This window comes from Typopeltis vanoorti, chromosome 6, assembly GCF_054136105.1.
Source record: "Typopeltis vanoorti isolate ZY-2024b chromosome 6, IOZ_Tvanoo_1.0, whole genome shotgun sequence".
Taxonomy (NCBI): domain Eukaryota; kingdom Metazoa; phylum Arthropoda; class Arachnida; order Uropygi; family Thelyphonidae; genus Typopeltis; species Typopeltis vanoorti.
The window spans coordinates 117,536,166-117,555,712 of record NC_143554.1 but is presented as its reverse complement, the minus strand read 5'-3'; the positions used below and the strand labels follow the sequence as shown (position 1 = coordinate 117,555,712).

The 19,547-nt window shown below is 34.1% G+C and overlaps 1 protein-coding gene across 1 annotated transcript in view; it reads right to left on the bottom strand.

Annotated features, from left to right (window-relative positions):
• Positions 1–2,823: 2,823 nt before the first annotated feature.
• The window catches only part of LOC150105856 (WD repeat domain phosphoinositide-interacting protein 4-like), a 127,222-nt gene continuing 110,498 nt past the window's right edge, over positions 2,824–19,547 (bottom strand). Inside the window, exons 10-12 of the mRNA XM_090393627.1 lie at positions 16,313–16,410; positions 4,757–4,792; positions 2,824–2,933 (exon numbers count right to left, since the gene is read on the bottom strand). Coding sequence (XP_090249753.1) covers positions 2,824–2,933; positions 4,757–4,792; positions 16,313–16,410 — 244 coding nt within the window. The remainder of the gene's footprint in view (positions 2,934–4,756; positions 4,793–16,312; positions 16,411–19,547) is intronic.

The following is a 19,547-nucleotide window of genomic DNA, read 5'->3' as shown; positions in this document are numbered from 1 at the left end:
GTAAAGGATCCCAGAAAAATCATTGTAGTACATTCAGACAGAATAAAATTATACAACAAAAGAAATGACAAGCTTGTATGTTTGGGGAACACCTTAGATGCATTATTAGAAAAAAGGACCCCCAATCATCAGGAGAAGAGGAAGGCAAGAGCACACTATGTCAATCAAAGGAGAAGAGATAAATGCACATCTGAAGGAGATGCTGCCCAATGTTATAGGTTCGTGAACCGGGAGTTCCTGAGGATGATGAAAGCAAGCACTACACGCCCCAAGGGAGGGCAGTACACAACTTGATACAGGAAACAAGCGACATTTTCAGAAGCGATATTTTTGAGGTCACGGAGCACCATATAGAGACAATGGGGGGGGGGAGACAAAGCTGAGCGGCATCCACCCCAGAGAATTTATGATCCTCAACATAGAAACACAATATTAAAAAAAATTTTTCGGCCATATTTCAATGTCTGAAAATTTTTTCATGAAAGGGTGGGCCTTTATAAAAACTCAATGCCGCATAAATTTTCTTCCGTTTAATACACTGACTTTTTACAGAACAGTCACATCTTGAAACCTTGTACAAATATTTCTATTCGTTTTTGTAAACTATTCTGTATTGAATATGAAAAGCCCTAAGTGAATTAGCTTGCTCCTTGTTTTAACAAAGGATGTAAAATTGGTGAAGCCAAGGGGCCTTGGAATCGGAATTTTGTTTACAAGTTCAATCTCAGGTAACCTTCAAGGTCAGTACAGAAAGGGGCAGCAGTAATCAAATGTAGGTTCCACAGGTCACTAAAAATCAGATTAAAGACATGAAAGGGGAGACATAAGAAGTTGGCGAAGTTCGAGAACCAAGATTCACAAGATATTGTCTGGGGTTCTCATAACTGTATGCAAGATTTGCGCAGGAAAGTAAGGGGATTCCAAAACTTAACCCAAGGTTCAAGGAAAATATAAGGCATGAATCGCGAGTGGAGTTGGGATTTTATACATCAAGGACCGACACCAAGAGAAAGGTTCGCAAGAGAACTTTAGCCAGACGCGGAGGAAAATAGTGGTCGATCTGCCATGAGCTGCTCAAGTGCAGTAATGAGGATAACCAGAGGCGATTAACTTAGGAGAAATTGAGTCCAGTCAGAACCAGATGCGTTGCTGCTCAGCTGAGTCTGTGCATGCCCTGACAGCCATGATCCTTCATCCAGTCATTCCAGACGCCAGGAAACCTCTCCACACGTCCTGCTAGCTGACTCCACAGTTTCATTGGTACTCCGAGACCCTGAAGGAAGGAAGGAATTCAGAACATGAGAGAATGAGACAGAAAAGGAATGCCGAGACAAGCAGAGTGCACCGGAAGTAAAAGGCAAGGAGTCCATGTGAATCAATTTTTTGTAAACTGTTAAACTTGCGATGCAAGAGAAATTCCTAATGGACTGCTAGGATTGATAGAATAAGATAATTATAACCTATGAGTAAATAGTGCAATTATATAAGTGAATTTGTGAAAAGGTGTGGAACAGAGTAAAGCTAATTTCCTAAGTTTGGGCTAAGAGATCAATTTGATAATTGTATGTATTCCTAATATCTTTTGTGCTAATGAGTTTATTTTGTTGTTTAAGTCATTATTTGAAATTGAGGTTAAGATTTAAGCTGAAGTGAATATCATAACCTAATTGAATAATTACTACAAGATATTAATTTAAGAGTTTTATAAGTTGCATAACTGGAACTGAGATTACAGAGGGTAATTCCCCTGATATATGTATTGTAATATTCTCTAAAATTTGTAGTTATTAAACATGTTTGTTAATTATAATCAAAGAGTGTTGTCTAATCTCACTTTGCAATGCACTGATCCCAAATAATTCGATCCTATAGGCAGGAAACTAAAAGATAGTTAAAGATTATTGTGTGTGATTAGTGGACTAATCGAAGCCATGAGTGTAAAATTTATTTTGGATAAGATTATTATGTGTGATTAGGATCTACCGGAAGTACTAATATTCCTTGTACCACATCGAGGCATGGTGGCACAGTCAAAAATAAAATAAATTTCTATGTTTCTCAGGTGTGAGGAATACAGTAACCAAAGGTAGAATATTAATTGAGAGACAGGGTAGAATAATAACCAGGTAAGTAAGCACAATTCAAGTTAATACAACATTGCAGCACAGATAAGAAACAAAACAAAAATAAAATAAAAATAAGGTACCAACATTATTACAGAAGGATTAGCTGAAGTATTTTCTAAACTAAATCAAGGACTTTAGCTACTCAAAAATATAGATCAAGACACTAATCACTTTGCCAAAGTCAAAAAGCAAATTAGAGAACCAGTTGGATGTTATAGCGAAATATGAAGAAAAAAGAAAAAACATTAACCAATTTTCTGATTAAAAAAGCTACTCCCGATCACGAGAAATAACCATATCGTCCAAATGAGACAGTTACTCATCTGTTTAATTAAAGACATCGTTAATGTTTTTTTTTTGTTTATGTTAACTAATATTTAAAGGAATTTAGAATTAAAGTGCACCATTTTTAATGTGTTTATGTATTTTTTTTCTTAAATTTTTCTTTCTTAATTTTGTATTTATATGTGCTAATAAATAATTTAGCAATGTTTATGTAAGTTTATACATTTTTAACCATTAGGTTAAATAGAAACCTAATTTATGAAAATATTATAACAGAAATCAAACAAATCAAGAATTAAAAAAAAAAAGTCCGACTTATGACAGAGATTAGAACGGAATCCCCGTCATAAGTCGAGGACTACCTGTATACATTTACATTTCTGAATTTAAACAAATTATAATTTGTTTAAATTCAGAAATCACTGTCTTCACAAATATCCTTGAAAACATCAAAGGCTTCTCTATTGCAGTTGCCATCTTGTGTGAAAACATATTTGTGAAATGTTCCATCAACACAAATAGCTGCAAAGCAAAAGTATTTAATAAGTAATATATATCAAATTCAGACCTTTTTAAAAACAAATTGTATAAAGTTTCATTTTAATGCACAAATTAAAAAAAAAAAAAATCAAATTCCAAAACTTGACTTCTAAAAGTATTTTTCTCTAAACTACATTTACAAAAATATATATACCTATGTGTATATGCATATGTCCAAATTTAATACAGTGGAGAATGGAGAACCTCAGTTATCGAACATAATTCATTCCTAAAAGCTGTTCGGAAACAGATTTCTTTGAAAACTGAAACCATTTTCTCATAAGAATTAATGTAAAATGAATAATCCGTTCCGAACCCAAGATGATTGCTTATTTAAACCTTTAGAACAGTACTTAGTGCATAAAATCATATACAAAAATAATGGAAATGCATAAAATCTTACATAAAAAAAATAAACACAATAAATAGATAAGATACAGACAAAAAAAGGGTGATCTCTTTCCACAAATTTGCACCTCACTCCATTTCACACACATTTCTTTGATCAAAATAACTAGGAATCCTCCCTTTGTCTCTGAAAACATTTCTTCAACCACCATCATTTGCTGCTGCTTCTGAAGGTGTTCCAGTTCTTCTGTGGTGAGATCATTCCTGTGGTCCTCCACATCAGCATTGCCAACTTCCAAGCCCATGCTTTTGCCCAGAGACACATCATTGACAACAGCAACATACTCTGCCTCAAAGCCCTCGGTGTCTCTATACAGTCTGGTCATGATTTCCTCCAGGCAGAGCTTAAGGTCCTGTAAGTCACTTGCACACCCAGACGTTGTCAAGAATATTAAGCAATGGAGGATATTGAAGTGATTTTTCCAGAATTCTCTGAGTTTTAATTCTGTGTGAGAGGTCACTTCAAAACCTTTAAAACAGTGCTTTAGTGTAGAGTTTCTTAAAGTTCGAAATGACCTGCTGTCCATGGACTGGATTAGAGGAATCATGTTGGGGGAAGGGAACAGGAACTTCACTGTGATAAAATCAAACTCCTCCACCAACTTGTCCATCATAAGAAGGCATTTTAATGGCAAATTTTTTTCTTGAAGGTATTTTCTCACATTTGGGGCAGACTTCATGGACCACTGAATAAAAAATTGCCTGGTTATCCAAGCCTTACTATTAGCACCACTCGTACCACGGTTTTTTAAACAGGTCATCATGTAATCATCGCCTTGCTTTTTCACAAATTACAGCCTAAGAAACACTATCACCAGTGTTGTTTCTCGTTTATCCAAATCTGGAACAATTTTTCCACTTCTTCAATCATCTGAGAGCTTTGTTTAGTAAGAACTTTCACTCCTTTTGCAACATCAGCTCCCTTGATAACCTCTATTTTTGAATATTGCACAGATCATTGATATCGCCATACCAAACTGCATAGCAAGATCCAAGACACAAAGACCATTTTCATGTTTGGATAAGTTTCTTTTTCACCTCTATCGTGGTTCTAACAACTTTTCTTTTCGCTTTGCTGCTATCACTTTCCTTCTTTGGTCCCATGGTGGCTTATCTAATAATAATGTATATAAAAAAACAGCAAAACACAAAGAAAATCAAGAAAAGGCACTGCAAATTCAACTGAGATTCTGTTCGGAAAATATGTTCGAGATGAGAGGCATTCGACAACCGAGGTTCCACTGTATTCATCAATTTCAAGAGGTGTACAGGCAACTGACAGTGTTAACATTATTAAGTTTACATTATTACTAATCTCCTATCAACAATCTTCCTCCAAATTAGTCTACTACTTATCAACATTCCAATATTGTTGTATCTAATATTTTTAAGGGCACTTATCACTGAATCAATCCACCTAGATCTTGGTCTTCCTCTGAGTCTTTTTACTGCTATCATGGCATCAAACACCTATATTACCAACCTTTCCTCTCCCATTCTGTTTAAGTGACCATACATCTTAGATTAGTCCTGCCCACACATTCTTGATTGCTAATAATATCAAGTTCCTTCCTTCCTAATATCTTCATGTCTAAAATTATTATTATTAAGAGCCCTCCAGGGAGTCAGGAACTCATTGAGGGAGGCCACATACTATACATAGTGCCTGCAGTCTACAAATTCTCAATCTGTCTTCGTAGTCAGTATTCCACAATCCTCATTATTTTTTTTTTTAACTCTCCCCTTTGCACTCTCTCCACTGTATCAACATCACAATGGAAACCAGACCTGCACACAATAATCCAAATGGTCTTATCAAGGCTTTGTAAAGACGCAAATTGACACCCTTACAGGACTAAACATTTACTGGTATTGAATTCACATCCATTTTCCTATGCCCACAATTCCAGTCTATTCAAGTCATTCTGCAAGTACTGTATATATCAGCATTACTCTACCTATCTTTGCATCATCGGCAAAGATCTGTATGTCACCTGTCAAATCCTTCCCAATATCATTAATATACAGACTGAATAACAGTGGACCAAGTCCTTGAGGCACACTGCTGGTATCTTGCAGATTCATGCCCCTTGTATACTACTTTTTGATATGTCAATCAGCTATCATCTTATCCATGCCAATAGTATATAATCCAATCCCATATTCTCCAATTTATGCAACAGTCTTCTATGCTGTATTCTGTCAAAAGCCTTAGCAAAATCCAAAAGTATCATGGTGTAATCCATCCCCTTGTCTAGTTCAATGGTAACATTATTATAGAACGTAAGCAAGTTGCTAAAACATGACCTTCCCTTAGTAAACCCATGCTGTTCATCGCAAAGTAGAAATTCACTGGCAACCCATTTCTGAATGCTAGCCCTAATCAACTGTTCCAAAATCTTCACCCTCCTGGGATAATGATTGGTCGACAGTTGGATACATCAGTCTCTACACCATCCTTGTACAATGGGATTATCATACATTCTTTCCATTCCTGCAAAACTTCCCTGTTCTGAGACTCAAAAAGGAATAGCCAGTTCAGCTGAACACTCTTTCAGCACCCCCATGCTGCATAGCAAGATATTCCAGTCTCTATTGCTGAATTCTTATGCAGTTTGTGCAACAGCTCAAATGATGCTGCCACTGATGCCATCTGTTCACTCCCTTAATAATTCTCAGCACTCTCATATCTGTAGTCTCTAAAATTGTATAAATAAATCTTTAAATAATATTTATTATTAAGAGAGACCTCTAAGAAGTGAGGCCACATACTATATGCACCAGCTGTCATACTTTGAATTCATTCACACTGCTTGCACACACAACATCCAATGGCAATACATCCCAATCACACAACACTATGAGAGAAAGATTTAGATCTCACCCCCTCCTTAGCAGCATTCATTCTCAGCTTCCAAGGATGCTCTCGTCTTTTTCCCACCCTCCATAAAATGAAAAATTCCATCAACTGAAATCCTGTATGACCCTTTCATACAGGATTTCAATCCTATCACATTTTCTAGTGTCTGCAGTCTACAAATTCTCAATCTGTTTTCATAATCAGTATTCCACAATCCTGATAATTTTTAACACTCTTCTTTGCACTCTCTCTCTCCGCTATATCAGAATCACAACAGAAACCAGATCTGTGCACAATAGTCTAAGTGAGATCTTATTATCAAAGCTTTATAAAGAGGCTAAATGATATCCTTATCTTTACATAAGAAAGTTCGTTTCAGCATTGCAATTATCTTTTGAGTTGCATTTTGTACATGGCCTTGAACTTCAACTTCCTATCTATTAACACTCCAAGAGACCTAACCTGATCAGTTTCTTCTAGCATAATCCCACCAATATAATACAACATTGGATATCAATCACACCAAAGTGCACAACCTTATATTTACTGACAGTGAACTAACATCCATTTTCCCATGCACAATTCCAGCCTACCTACATTACTCTACCTACCTCTGCATCATCAGCAAATAGCTGTATGTCAACTGTCAAATCCTCTCCAATGTCATTAATATGTAGATTGAATAACAGTGAACCAAGAACTGATCCTTGTAGATCAATTCTTGCAGACTTACCATCCCATGTACACTACTTTTTATCTCTGTTAGCCATCCTCTTATCCATGCTAAAATTTCATAATCCAGACTCACATTATCAAATTTATGCAACAGTCTTTCATGCTCTATTCTGTCAAAAGCTTCAGTAAAATCCAAAAGTATCATGGTGTATCCATTCCCCTTGTCTCAATGCAACATTATTATAGAATGTGAACAAAAAAAGTCGCTAAAACATGACCTTCCACTTAGTAAACCCATTGTTTATTGCAAAGTAGAGATTTTCTCTCAACCCATTCCTGACAAAACTTTTCCAAAATCTTCACCACCACTCGAGATACTGATTGTTCGATAGTTGGATACATCACTCTTTGTAACACTCTTGTGCAATGGGATTACCATACATTTTTTCCACTACTGTGGAATCTTCCCTGTTCTGAGACTCAATTTATATAGCTGGGTCAAGGGAAATAGCCAGTTCAGCTGAACACTCTTAGCATCTGTGTTGATATCCCATTAGTTCCTATTGCCAAATTCTTATTCAATTTGTGCAACAGCTCTAGTACTTCATCTATTTGAGTTGCCTCATATGGTGAAGAGATAGCAGTGAATTCAATATTGCATATACCAGGTTGATAGCTTTTAGCAAAATGGCTGCTCATTGGTTGAATAATCACGTCTGCATCAGTCACCGATATATCATCTGCATTCAGTAGTTTTTCTTCAAATTCATTCTTTTTTTTAATTGCAGCATAATGACAATTATTTTGGGTTGTCTTTGGCTTGTGCCCCTATACCCTTCCCTCAATAAAAAATCACTTTATAAAAACGTATCAGTGAGTAAAAATGAAATAAGAAATATATTAATTATAAGTTTATTGAATAAAAAGCAGAAATTACAAAAAAAAAAGGTATAAAAAACAAACATACAAGAAGGGTACAAAAACAAAAATAATTTGGGAAAAAAAATAAAGTAAATAATAAGTATATAAAATAGGAACATGTTAAACATTATTCGGTAAAGAAAGGAATGCAGAGAACCGACCAGGGCTTCTGACCTAATCCAATCCTCACCTTCTCGTGGTGCACCCTGTTGGGTATCTACCTGGATACAGAACAAACGAGGATTGGCTGGCAGTTTGAGATTTAGCTGAACAAATTGTAATTCTTATTGACTTAAACCAAATTACAAAATGATGGTACAACATGACAAAATTTCATGCCAGCTGGGGCGTCGCCCGGTTAAACAAGGCCCCACCCCCCCTGTTGTTTTCGCCAGGGAACCAGGGTAAACAGCAAAAAGTCAGCAACTGGAACAAATCTGAAAAAACACCAACTCAACATCAGAGTTAAAGATCGGTATTATCAACATAAGAAGCCTCAATGGCAAAGAAATGGAGCTAGCTGAAGAATTAGATAAGTACCAGATCGACATAACAGGGGTGACTGAAACAAAAAAGACAAAAACTGGTGAGATCTTTCTGAGCAATAAATACAAAATGTTATATTCAGGCAATGACAATCAAGGAAAAGAAGGGGTAGCCATTCAACACTAAATACGAGGCTAATCTTCTTGAATGGCAGGCAGTCTCGAGTGATGTGGGAAAATATCAGAATGGAGAACTGGACAATGAGACTTATTTATACCTATGGTCCCACAGAAGGCTCTACTAAGGTAGAAGTGGAGGAATTTTAGGATTTAGAGAAAGCATCTGACAATGAAAAAGGAAAAGTTGGTTTTTGTTGGGGATCTAAATAACAGAGTAGGAAATGATTGTCAGACATACAAAAATATATTGGAAAAATTTGGAGAAAAGAGCAAAGCTAATAATAATGGCAAATACTTGTTGGATTTCTACTCAGGACATGGACTGGTTATTACTAACACCATGTTCCAACATAAAAATGTGCACAAATTAACAGAGAGAAGAGGCAAGAAATAAGAAGTCTCATCGACTATGTTATTGTTGATAGTGATGTTTTCTCCCGTGTGCAGGACACCAGAGTGTACAGAGGATGTGAAATTGAAAGTGATCATTATTTAGTCTTGAGCAGGATAAAATTGAATTTCATATTGAAAAGAATAACATGTAAGAAAGTTTTAAAGTGAATAAAAGTTGAGCAGCTCTCAGATGTGAAGTGTAGACTAAAATACACAAAGATTATTGAAGATAAAATGAAAGAGTTTGAGAACAGGAATCAAACCTTGGAGATTCAGTGGCAAACCTTGTAGAAAACCCCAATTGATTCAACCAGAGAGAGCATGTGGTGAGGTTGTCTGTAAGGATAGAAAAATCAGAACTCCATGGTGGACACAGGAAGTTAAAGAGGCAGTGAAGGAAAAGAAGAAAGCATATCAAAAGTTCCTGGCAAATAAGTCAACTTTATGCTCTTAGTGAATACGCAGACAAATGTAAGAAAGCAAAAGACTATAAAACTAGCTAAACAAAAGTCATGGGAGGACTTTGGCAAGAACATAGAAAATAAATATCAAGAAGGTGGCAAAATATTTTGGAGGTTGTTGAAGATTAAAAATAGAAGAAAGAGTACTGTAAAAGGAGTTAGAGATGATAAAGGTGAGATGAAAACAGGAGAAAAAGATATCCTTGAAGTATGGAGTAATTACTTTAAAAAATTGCTAAATGAAACAAGCAGTGATAGCAGTGGTAAAAAACACTCAAACAGGCATACATATCGATACTTGAAATAGAAAAAGCCATCAAAGGCCTAAAATGTGGAAAGGCAGCAGGAGTAGATGATATTCAACCAAAAATGCTGAAGTATGGTAGTATAAAAGTTTTGCAGCGGCTGCAGTGCATCGTTCAGAAGGCCTGGACAGAGGGACGAATTACCGATGATTGGAGTAGAGCTCTCACAGTACCCATATATAAAAAGGGAAATAAAACTGAATGTGAAAATTACAAAGGAATTTTCCTACTGAGTGTTCCTGGTAAGATATATGCAAGTATACTTGAGAAACGGTTGAGAAGGATTGTGGAATAGAAGCTATCAAGATCGGATCTTCACTTTATGACAAATAGTCGAGAAAGCATGGGAACATAACAAAGATCTCTATTTGAGTTTTGTAGATCTGGAAAAGGCATATGATAAGGTGCCAAGAGAGAAGCTATTCAATAAGCTACAGTTATATGGTGTCAATGGGGCATTATATCAAGCAATACTTAGTCTTTATTTGAGTTGTAAGTCAGCAGTTAGAATTGATGGTAGTACAGGAAAATGGTTTAATGTTAAATCTGGTGTGAGACAAGGATGTACATTATCCTCTCTGTTATTCATTAACAACATGGATCATATTATGAAGGAAAGTGGTATTAAACATGATATCAAAATTGGAGATGTTAATGTCAGCTCTTTGCTTTATGCAGACGACTAAATTGAATAACTGTTGTAATAGATATGGTATGAAAGTCAGCAATAAAAAGACAAAGACAATGAAAATAGGTAGAATCGTTGAAAATGTCAACTGCATTGGGAATAGTGAACCTGTGGAACAAGAAACATTTCACCTACTTAGGCACAATTTTTAGTGAAGATGGTAAATTAAATATGGAAATAGACAACAGAATCAATAAAGCTGGTATAGTAGGAAGTCAATTGAATAAATTCATATGGAATAAGAGAAATTAGTCTGAACACTAAACTAGCTATATACAAGATGGTGTTCAAACCAGTTTTAACTTATGGATCTGAGAGCTGGGTCAGAATAAAATACTTGACCAAAGACTAGAGACCACAGATATGAGAATCCTGCAAAAGATTAGAGGTGTGAACAGATGGCATCAATGGCAATATCATATTAAAAACGAGGATATTAGGAAAGAACTTGACATTGTCAGCATCCAGGAATGTATTAGCAGAACTAATCTCAGGTGGTATGGTCATTTAAACAGAATGGGCGAGGAAAGATCGGCAAAACAAGCGTTCTGCCAGGTTGACAAGAACACGACCCAGACGAAGACCAAGGTATAGGTGGATTGATACGGCAAAAATTACTCTAAATGAAATTTCAGGATCTACTATATTTTCATGTCCGTAATCAAATTGTGTTGTCTTTTTACGTCACCTTAGTAGTCTACTATTACAAAATACAGATTCTGTGTCAAATTTTGAGCTTTCTACAATTTCTTTGTAAGTTTCAACAGACCTATAATCATTTAAAAATTGATTTAGATCATTCAATGCATCTAAAGCAAGTTGGAGATTCATAGATGAAGACTGCAGTATTTTGCTGACAAAATTCACTTTATTTAAAATATCATACCAAATCTTTGGCACCTTTACTATGTGGTGCTTGTGTGCATCACAAACATTGCACATATGGCCAGTGCATCCCCTGCTTTACATATAGCACTACACTCTTCTGGCCTGCTGCTTATAATTTTCATAACAGACATCCTTATGTACACCAATATTCCTTCCTTATCCATTTGGCTCCTACCCTATTTATTCTTTGAACTCTCAGGACAAAATAAAATTTTTATTGTTTATAAATTACTAAAGCAATCTAAAAGTTACAGAACCTGCCTGAGCCAAATTAATATTTATTTTCTCTAATACAAAACTTTATTTTTTATTTTATTATATTTTTTTATGCAAGGTCCATGAAAAGATTGCAAACATGCTGCATATTTAGTCTTAGTGGGATAAGGATGGAAAATCCAGCAACTCTACTCCACATGGTCTCTTGACTATATGCTCTTATCCATCCACTTCAGATCATCAATAATTAGGGTGGTGGTTCCAACACACTCAGTAATGAAATTCATGTACATACTTTCACAAATATCCTTGCTAATGTTGGAAGTTTTTCCACTTGGTTATACTATAAATTAAAGATACCAAGAAATTATATACTTGATTTTATCCAAGTATAAGCAAACAAGTTGGCAGTGGAACTATATTCAGGAGTAGGGCAACTCATAAAGAAGCTAATGACTTCACATCACTTGTCTTAGTATCCCATAATGCAAAGCACATCTCCTCGTAGAGATGTATAATGTTATGTATTATGGGAAGGGTCACTAACCAGACCGGTTTCAACCTTTATTGAGGCCTCATCAGTGGGAGACAGGCCCAGGTGATACTAAGGTTGAAGTAATGCAGAAGTCATTATTTTAAATGGTGATGACAACATTGAAAATATGCTGTCAATAGTGACAAAAACACGATCACTGCTACCTTGAATCTAAAATTAAACAGAAGTTGGAATAATCTCATATCAGAGAACAATATAAATCCCACATTGCTAATTCCTTGAATACTTTCCTAGAAGAATTCTGAAGTATAGAAAATGAATGCAAACTATTTTCCAAAGCAATTTTAGAAGCAGCTAACACCATAATAGGGAAATCTTGCAGGATTATCAAACCCTGGATTACATAAGACATTTTACAGCTATGTGACTAAAGCAGAACCTTAAAATCCAGTATAAACAATGATAACAATAACATGGAAAAATATAAAGAACAACAAAATAATAAGAAATAAAAGTAAAACAGCTAAAAACCAAATGGATTCTGAAGGAATGCAAAAAAAAAAAAGACTGATGAGGAACTATAAAGAAACAATTCCATAAGTGCTTCTCAAATGATAAGCAGATTAACCCTTTAACTGCTGAGAACGTATTATTACAGGCTCGGAAATACTTGCCTGCTTTGCTGAGCCTGTATATATACGGTTGGTGGGCCTCCCACATTCATACAATTTTTTTAGTATGGAAAGAATCATCGTAAGATATTCAAACTTTGTGGGTAGGTTCCTCCATCTATTGCCAACCAATTGAAGTTTATTTGACTTGGGTTTCTTCCTATGACATCTAAAGAGAAAAATTTGAACTGGTGCAATTAATCACATGCAGCACAATGCATAAACCACTTGACTGCAGGGATGTCACAATGCCATTTATTAGCTCTCCTCTTGTTTATCCTCTGTTCTCTCATACCCGAACGTTCTCTTGTTGTTGCCGTTACCTTGATACTGAACGCTCTGTCAACTGTCAATCGCACATCAACCTCCTCAGTGAGCATGCGTGCTCCATGAAAGTGGCAAGAAGTTATATATAATGGCTGACATGTCGTCTCCGTTAGCATTATGAGAATGTCTTTACAAAACACAGCACTTAATAATTTTAAACCACAATAAAATTTTTGAAAGTAACACAACTATCTAAATCCAATAAGTACGTAACTTTTTTTTAAATGCTTCGCATTTCATTTTGACAAAATAACATCAACAATGTGCACATTGCAAGTGCCGACAATGCATGTTACGAAACCAAAACTGATAATGTACTAACAAACATTTGTAAAAATATTCAGAATTTTAAATTATTTTTAAAAGTTCACCTTAGTGGATACACTTGATTATGCAAATTTTATAAAAAAAAAACACTATTATTGCCATTTTTGTGAGTGAACAAGTGTATATCAAGAATTATGATGTCTGGACTTCTTACTTCAGTTAAGGTAAGAATTTTAATTGATTTCATTTATAAATTTTTTGCAAAATTAATTCAGCACATGGGACAATCAGCAGTTAAAGGGTTAACAAAACCCTTCACTAATGCTAATTGATCAACTGAGAATGAAAAGGGTACAATTTTGACTGGAAAGGATGAAATCTTATAGCATGGTATGATTACACAGGCAGCTTTTTCTCAGAAGACAATAGCCTTAATAATTAAAACCTTTGAAGGTTTGATTAAGATGGAATAACTATTAAAAACAGAGGGGGAGGAGCCTATCATAGATGCTCTATCCAAAATTTGTCAAGATGTATGGAACAACAAATCATGGTCTAATGATTGGTGCACTTCTGTTCTGATTCCTATTTCTAAAAAAGGAACAGTACAAAATGCAACAATTATAAATCCCAGCAAAATTTTCCTAAAATAATTTTACTCGCTAGGAATGAGAGGAACATAGAAAATATACTTTCCAAGCACCTTGACAGATTCCGTAAAAAACAGAATATATTTACAATATATCTCATTGGAGAAAACTTTATTGAACATAATAAAACAGTATGTCATAATTTTATAGATATACAGAAGGTCCTCAATACAGTATAGCATGAGACATTGTGGAAAATACTGAACACAGTATGGAATAGATAATAAAATAGCAAGCTTAATTAAAACTCTTTACCATTTCTCAGAAATGTTAACAGAAATCAATAGCAACTATAACAAGCCTTTCGAAATGGAAAAATGTGTGCATCATGGCTGCATACTTTTGCCGATATTTTTTAACCTATCTTTGGAATATATAATAAACTTAGTCTTGGAAAACAGTGGTACTGGTACCGGAATTACAGCAGGTGGTAAAAAAGACTTTTCCTAAATGTAGGAGGCGGCAAGTTATAGCTCATATTATACTTATTTCTTCTCATGAAAAAGAATCTTTATTTACTTCCTAAACTATATGCAATGTCAGATATTAAAGCATATCAATATTTTCCATATACCACATATGTCGGCATATAAGACAAGGCCTAAATTTTAGGTTTTAAGCTTATATGTTGTTGTATAAGAAGACGATCCCCCAATTTCTTCTTTCTTGTATTAATGCACATCCGTTATTTTTTTGCATAGCATAGATTTAGTATTTATGCAAATTAGCCTAATTAAAGTGATTAGCCAATTTTAATTATTAATTTTGCATTCTTTTAAATTTTAGGATTATTAAAACGGTTATTTAAAATCATGGAACCAGCAACAAAACGAAGAAAGTATGAAGCTCAATTTAAAATAAGGGTAATTGAAATGGCAAAGCAAACTAATAACTGCTGTTGCAAGAAAGTTTGACATAATCTAGAAGATGGTAAGAGAATGGAGGAATGGTAAAATTCCCAAAGAAAAAATCTGCAATGAGAACAGGGATGACCCGATGGCCGCAACTGGAAACTCACATTGGTATTCTAACAAAGGCAGAATGATTATCTTGTTACAAGAAATATGATTAGCGCATATGTGCTAAAAATGGTCAAGATTGAATCCGGATGAAAATATAGAATTTCAAGCTACTTTAGGATGGTGTAATCGTTTTATGAACAGACAAAATCTGGTAAAAAAACAAAAATTGCTCAAAAACTACCACCAGATCTTGACCACAAACTTACCAGTTTCCATAAATTTATTATTCAGTTGAGACAAGAACATAAATTTCTACTGTCAAATATTGGAAATATGGATGAAACTCCTATGAGCTTTGATATGATAAGCAATAAAACAGTGGAGTCTAAGAGTATGCTAGTTTGAAGTACAGGTCATGAAAAAACAAGGTTTATGGGTGTGTTGTCATGTTTGGCTGATGGAACCAAGTTAAAATCAATGATCATCTTCAAACGTAAAACTAAACAAGATAAAATTTCCTTCAGGTGTTTTTGTACATTTTCAAGAAAAAGGATGGATGGATGAAAATGGTGTGAAATTATGGATAAATAATGTGTGGAACATGCGACCAGGTGGTATAATGAAGAAACAGTTTACTAGTATGGGATATGTTTCGTAGTCATTTAATTGAGAACGCTAAAGTTTTCTAGAAAAAAATAACACAAAAATTGCTAGTCTTCTAGAAAAAAATAACACAAAAATTGTTGTTTTACCAGGTGGTTTAACTTATATTGCAACCACTAGACGTCTGCTAGAACAAACCATTTAAAGATCACATGCAAAAAGAGTGGAATAATTGGATGTTGACTGATGAAAAATCATTTACAAACAGTGGATCTATGCACGCTGCATCACTTGATATGTTGTGCAATTTTGTGATCAAAGCATGGAATAAAGTAAAAGTAGAGACTAATAAAATCATTTAAAACATGTGGTATCTCTAATCTTATGGATGGTATGGAAGATGATCTGTTGTGGGACACTGATGATGATGAAAACTAAATCAATTCACCAGATTCAAACTGGGATCCATATGACAATCATTTAAACAACGAATCTGAAGAACTATTCTCAACAGATGGAGAAAATCAACATGAAAATTGAAGTTTTGTTTTTTTAAGACTTACATCTACTGTAATATTTTAAATACACTTATGTAACAAAAAATTAATCAGATTTCTTTATAAACACTGCCAATTTTCTTATATAACTATGTATTGTAACTACCTAAATGTTCATCCAAGAAATTAAGCTTCCCTTTTTATACTCACCGTATAAGATGACCTATGATTTCGAGGAGGGTTTCTGTACTATTTGAGTCGTCTTATATGCAGACATATATGGTAAATTTGAGCAACAAATAAAAATAAATAAAAATAAAAAATTAGCAACATAAAAATTACATATATAAATGCCATCTTACAAAGATTACGAAAGATTGTGTTTACCATAAACAGATGATTTAGCACCAAATGCACAAATGCAGGCACACTCAGCTGCAACAGTGAAATTGGCCAAGGCCCACTGAGACTCAACATAATTTCCCAGAAATCCCATTTTTGAAAATCTAATAAAGAAAGCAAATGTTACTGAAACAGTAATTTTAAAGTACACATTGCATAGTAATATTAAAAAGTCATCATCAAATTCCTGCCATGTACCCTCAAGGGGTGTACAGGATATGACAGTACTACATGAAAAAAATTACATCACTATTAATTTCTTATCTACAATTTTCCTCCAATAATATTAAAAAGAAAGAAAATAAATTGGCTGATCATACATGACCAAAGAAAACTTATTTACCACTACTACTACATGAATAGAATTTGTGTACTATATATTACAGTAATCTCTCCATTATCCAACCAGGGTGTGAGAGTAGTTTGCCAATCAGATAACTAAAGGTACAATTACATGGCGCTGTAGAAGAAGTCAGTTGACAAACTAACCCAACTAATAAAAGGGTCACTTCATTGAAAGTTCATATGAAAATCAGATAATTGAGACTGGTGTAAATAATTGCATTTGTAATGATTTATTACTCTTTAAACTGACCAGCCAATTACATGAACAAAACACACGACTGAACAGTTAAGTTAGCACAACCACTGGTTTCTAATACAAATATAAAACTTGAAATTTTCTTCAAGTTTTGGTTTTAATAATAAATATTTTCTATAAATTGAGGTATCCTGATTTTAAAAATACTTTTTTTAAATTTAAAAATCAGGATCTCAATTTATCTTGTTTTTATCATGCTTATGTTATGTACATTAAGTACTTACAATCAACTCCAACTATAGCAAACTCACTCACTATAACAAATCACCAAAAAATCCCAAACAAAGCCATCACAGATAAAAGCTATGCTAAAAAAAATTCATTATAGCAAACTGTCCACTATAACCTTTTCCACAGTCCCTACAAGTATGCTATAGTGAGAGTTGACTCTATATATAATCAAATTCCTGATCTGTACTCTCAGAAAGTGTATGGGATAATATGATAGTGATGATGTAACTTTTCATGTAGTACTAACTTCCTATTTACAATTTTCCTTGTTGATAATTATATTTCAGTCTTCTAAGGCACCTCTTACTGTATCAATCTACACTGGTCTTGCTCTGGGTCTTTTTCCATTTTGCTAACCTTTCCTCTACCATTCCGTTTAAGTGACCATACCACCTGAGATTAACTCAGCATTCCTGAATGCTAACAATGTCTAGTTTTCCTAATATCCTCATTTTTAATATACCACCAATGATGATATTGGTTTACTCTTCTGACCTTTCCCAGAACTCTCATATCTATACAATTGGTTGGAACTTATATACAGCTAGTTAGTTGATTAACATTGTACGTCTTCAAAATACTATCATGTTGATGTTTCACCTTCCCTGGTATCTTTTCTTCATTTTCTTGGTGTCTAGATGCAATCTTTGTCCTTGTTCTTTGCTGACAGGTCAATGTTTTTTTTATTTTTTTTATATACAACATTAGGATTTCTTCATCGTTAATGTTATGCTAGTTACTGATTAGACTACTAGTTTCATTAAACAATGGCTAGTTGTTTTAGGGTAAGACAATGAAAGAACATATATAAAGCAAAATCCTCAAGATAAACTGGCAATATAATATGAAAAAAAAAAAATGAAATGATTTCATGCATTGAACATATATCACCTGTTCACTTCTTTTAGATGATTTTGATTGGGGGAAAAAAAAAAAAAAATGGCAGGAAGAACTCCATATTTCTACTTTTCTTTTAAAATCCTAATTTTTTATTATTATTTAATAAAAAGTTGCTTTGTGAATGTGGAAGAGAGAAACAATCTTTAGAAGAAAAATATGCATGTGTCCAAATTATCAATCATTTATAATGAACTTGCAATGATTTTATATACTAGGGGTGAATGCAAATGTTAAGTGATGGGTCCAGTTTCCATTCTCATCTCCCTAAAATCACTGAAAATAGAATTAAAAATTGTGTTCGAGACACAGCACTACAGTCATTATCACTTTTATAAAATAACCATATACTGTCAGGTCTCTTTTTATGCGGTAGATACGTTCCACAGAAAACCACATATAAAGAAATAGCACAAAAAAGACCTAACTTACATTGAAAAATTAGGGATACGTTCCATAATTTTCTAAACTACATAAAACCGAAGCAATGAATTAAAATAAAACTAAAATAATTGCAAAAAAGTTTATAAAAATTCAGGAAAATAAGAATGCCTGAGTTTGTTTTAAAGCTTTATTCATTTAATTTTATTGAAAACTAAAAATTTTTCATCAGAATTATGTTTACTATTAGACAACATTCGGCTATGTTTGCGAACTGGTGCAAAATCACTTTCATCACCAGAAGATGATACTAAATGTATCAAAACCTTCTCCAATTTCATGCACCAAAGTAATGATTTCAGTTGATAATGTAGATGTTTGAATGGTTGCACTGTTTGCAACACATCCAGGCCAAGCTGCTTTCCAGAAGGCATTTAAAGTTTGTGGTCTTATTTCAGTAATAGCAGATGCAACATGATTTAAGCAGTCCGAAATAGAAAAAATTTTCCAAACGGCAGTTACGGTTCACGATTCATTTTCTAGTTTATTCAATATAAATTGAAAAGTGTGCTTAACTTAATATTTTTTTAAAAGCAGCAATTATGCCTTGATCTAATGGCTGAATAATGCTTGTTGTATTAGGTGGAAAAAACACTGCCTGCACATTTGGATGTTCTAAATGAGGATGACTTGGTGCATTGTCAACAATTAATAAAACCTAGAGCTTTTTGCTTCATATATGTTTCCACTTCTAGTACAAAACAATTATTGAACCATTCAGTAAATACAGCATTGTTACCCAGACCTTTGTATTAGCCATCCAATATACCAGCAGCTGTTTTAGATCTTTGCCTTTTAGAGCGTATCGTCTTAGAGATCGATTTACTAGGAAGGGTTTCAACATTCAATCGTTTGATGCATTGCTACAAAGCAACGTTACTCAATCTTTGCTGGTTTAAACCCAATTGCTTTTATCTCAGACTTTGCAATGTAAGTTCGACTAGGCATTTTCTTCAAAACAATCCTGTTTCGTCAGCGTCAAACACTTAATCGAGACAATATCACCATCTTCAATAATTTTGACTAATTTCTCTTGAAAATTTTTGGCTGCATTAATATATTCGATATAAT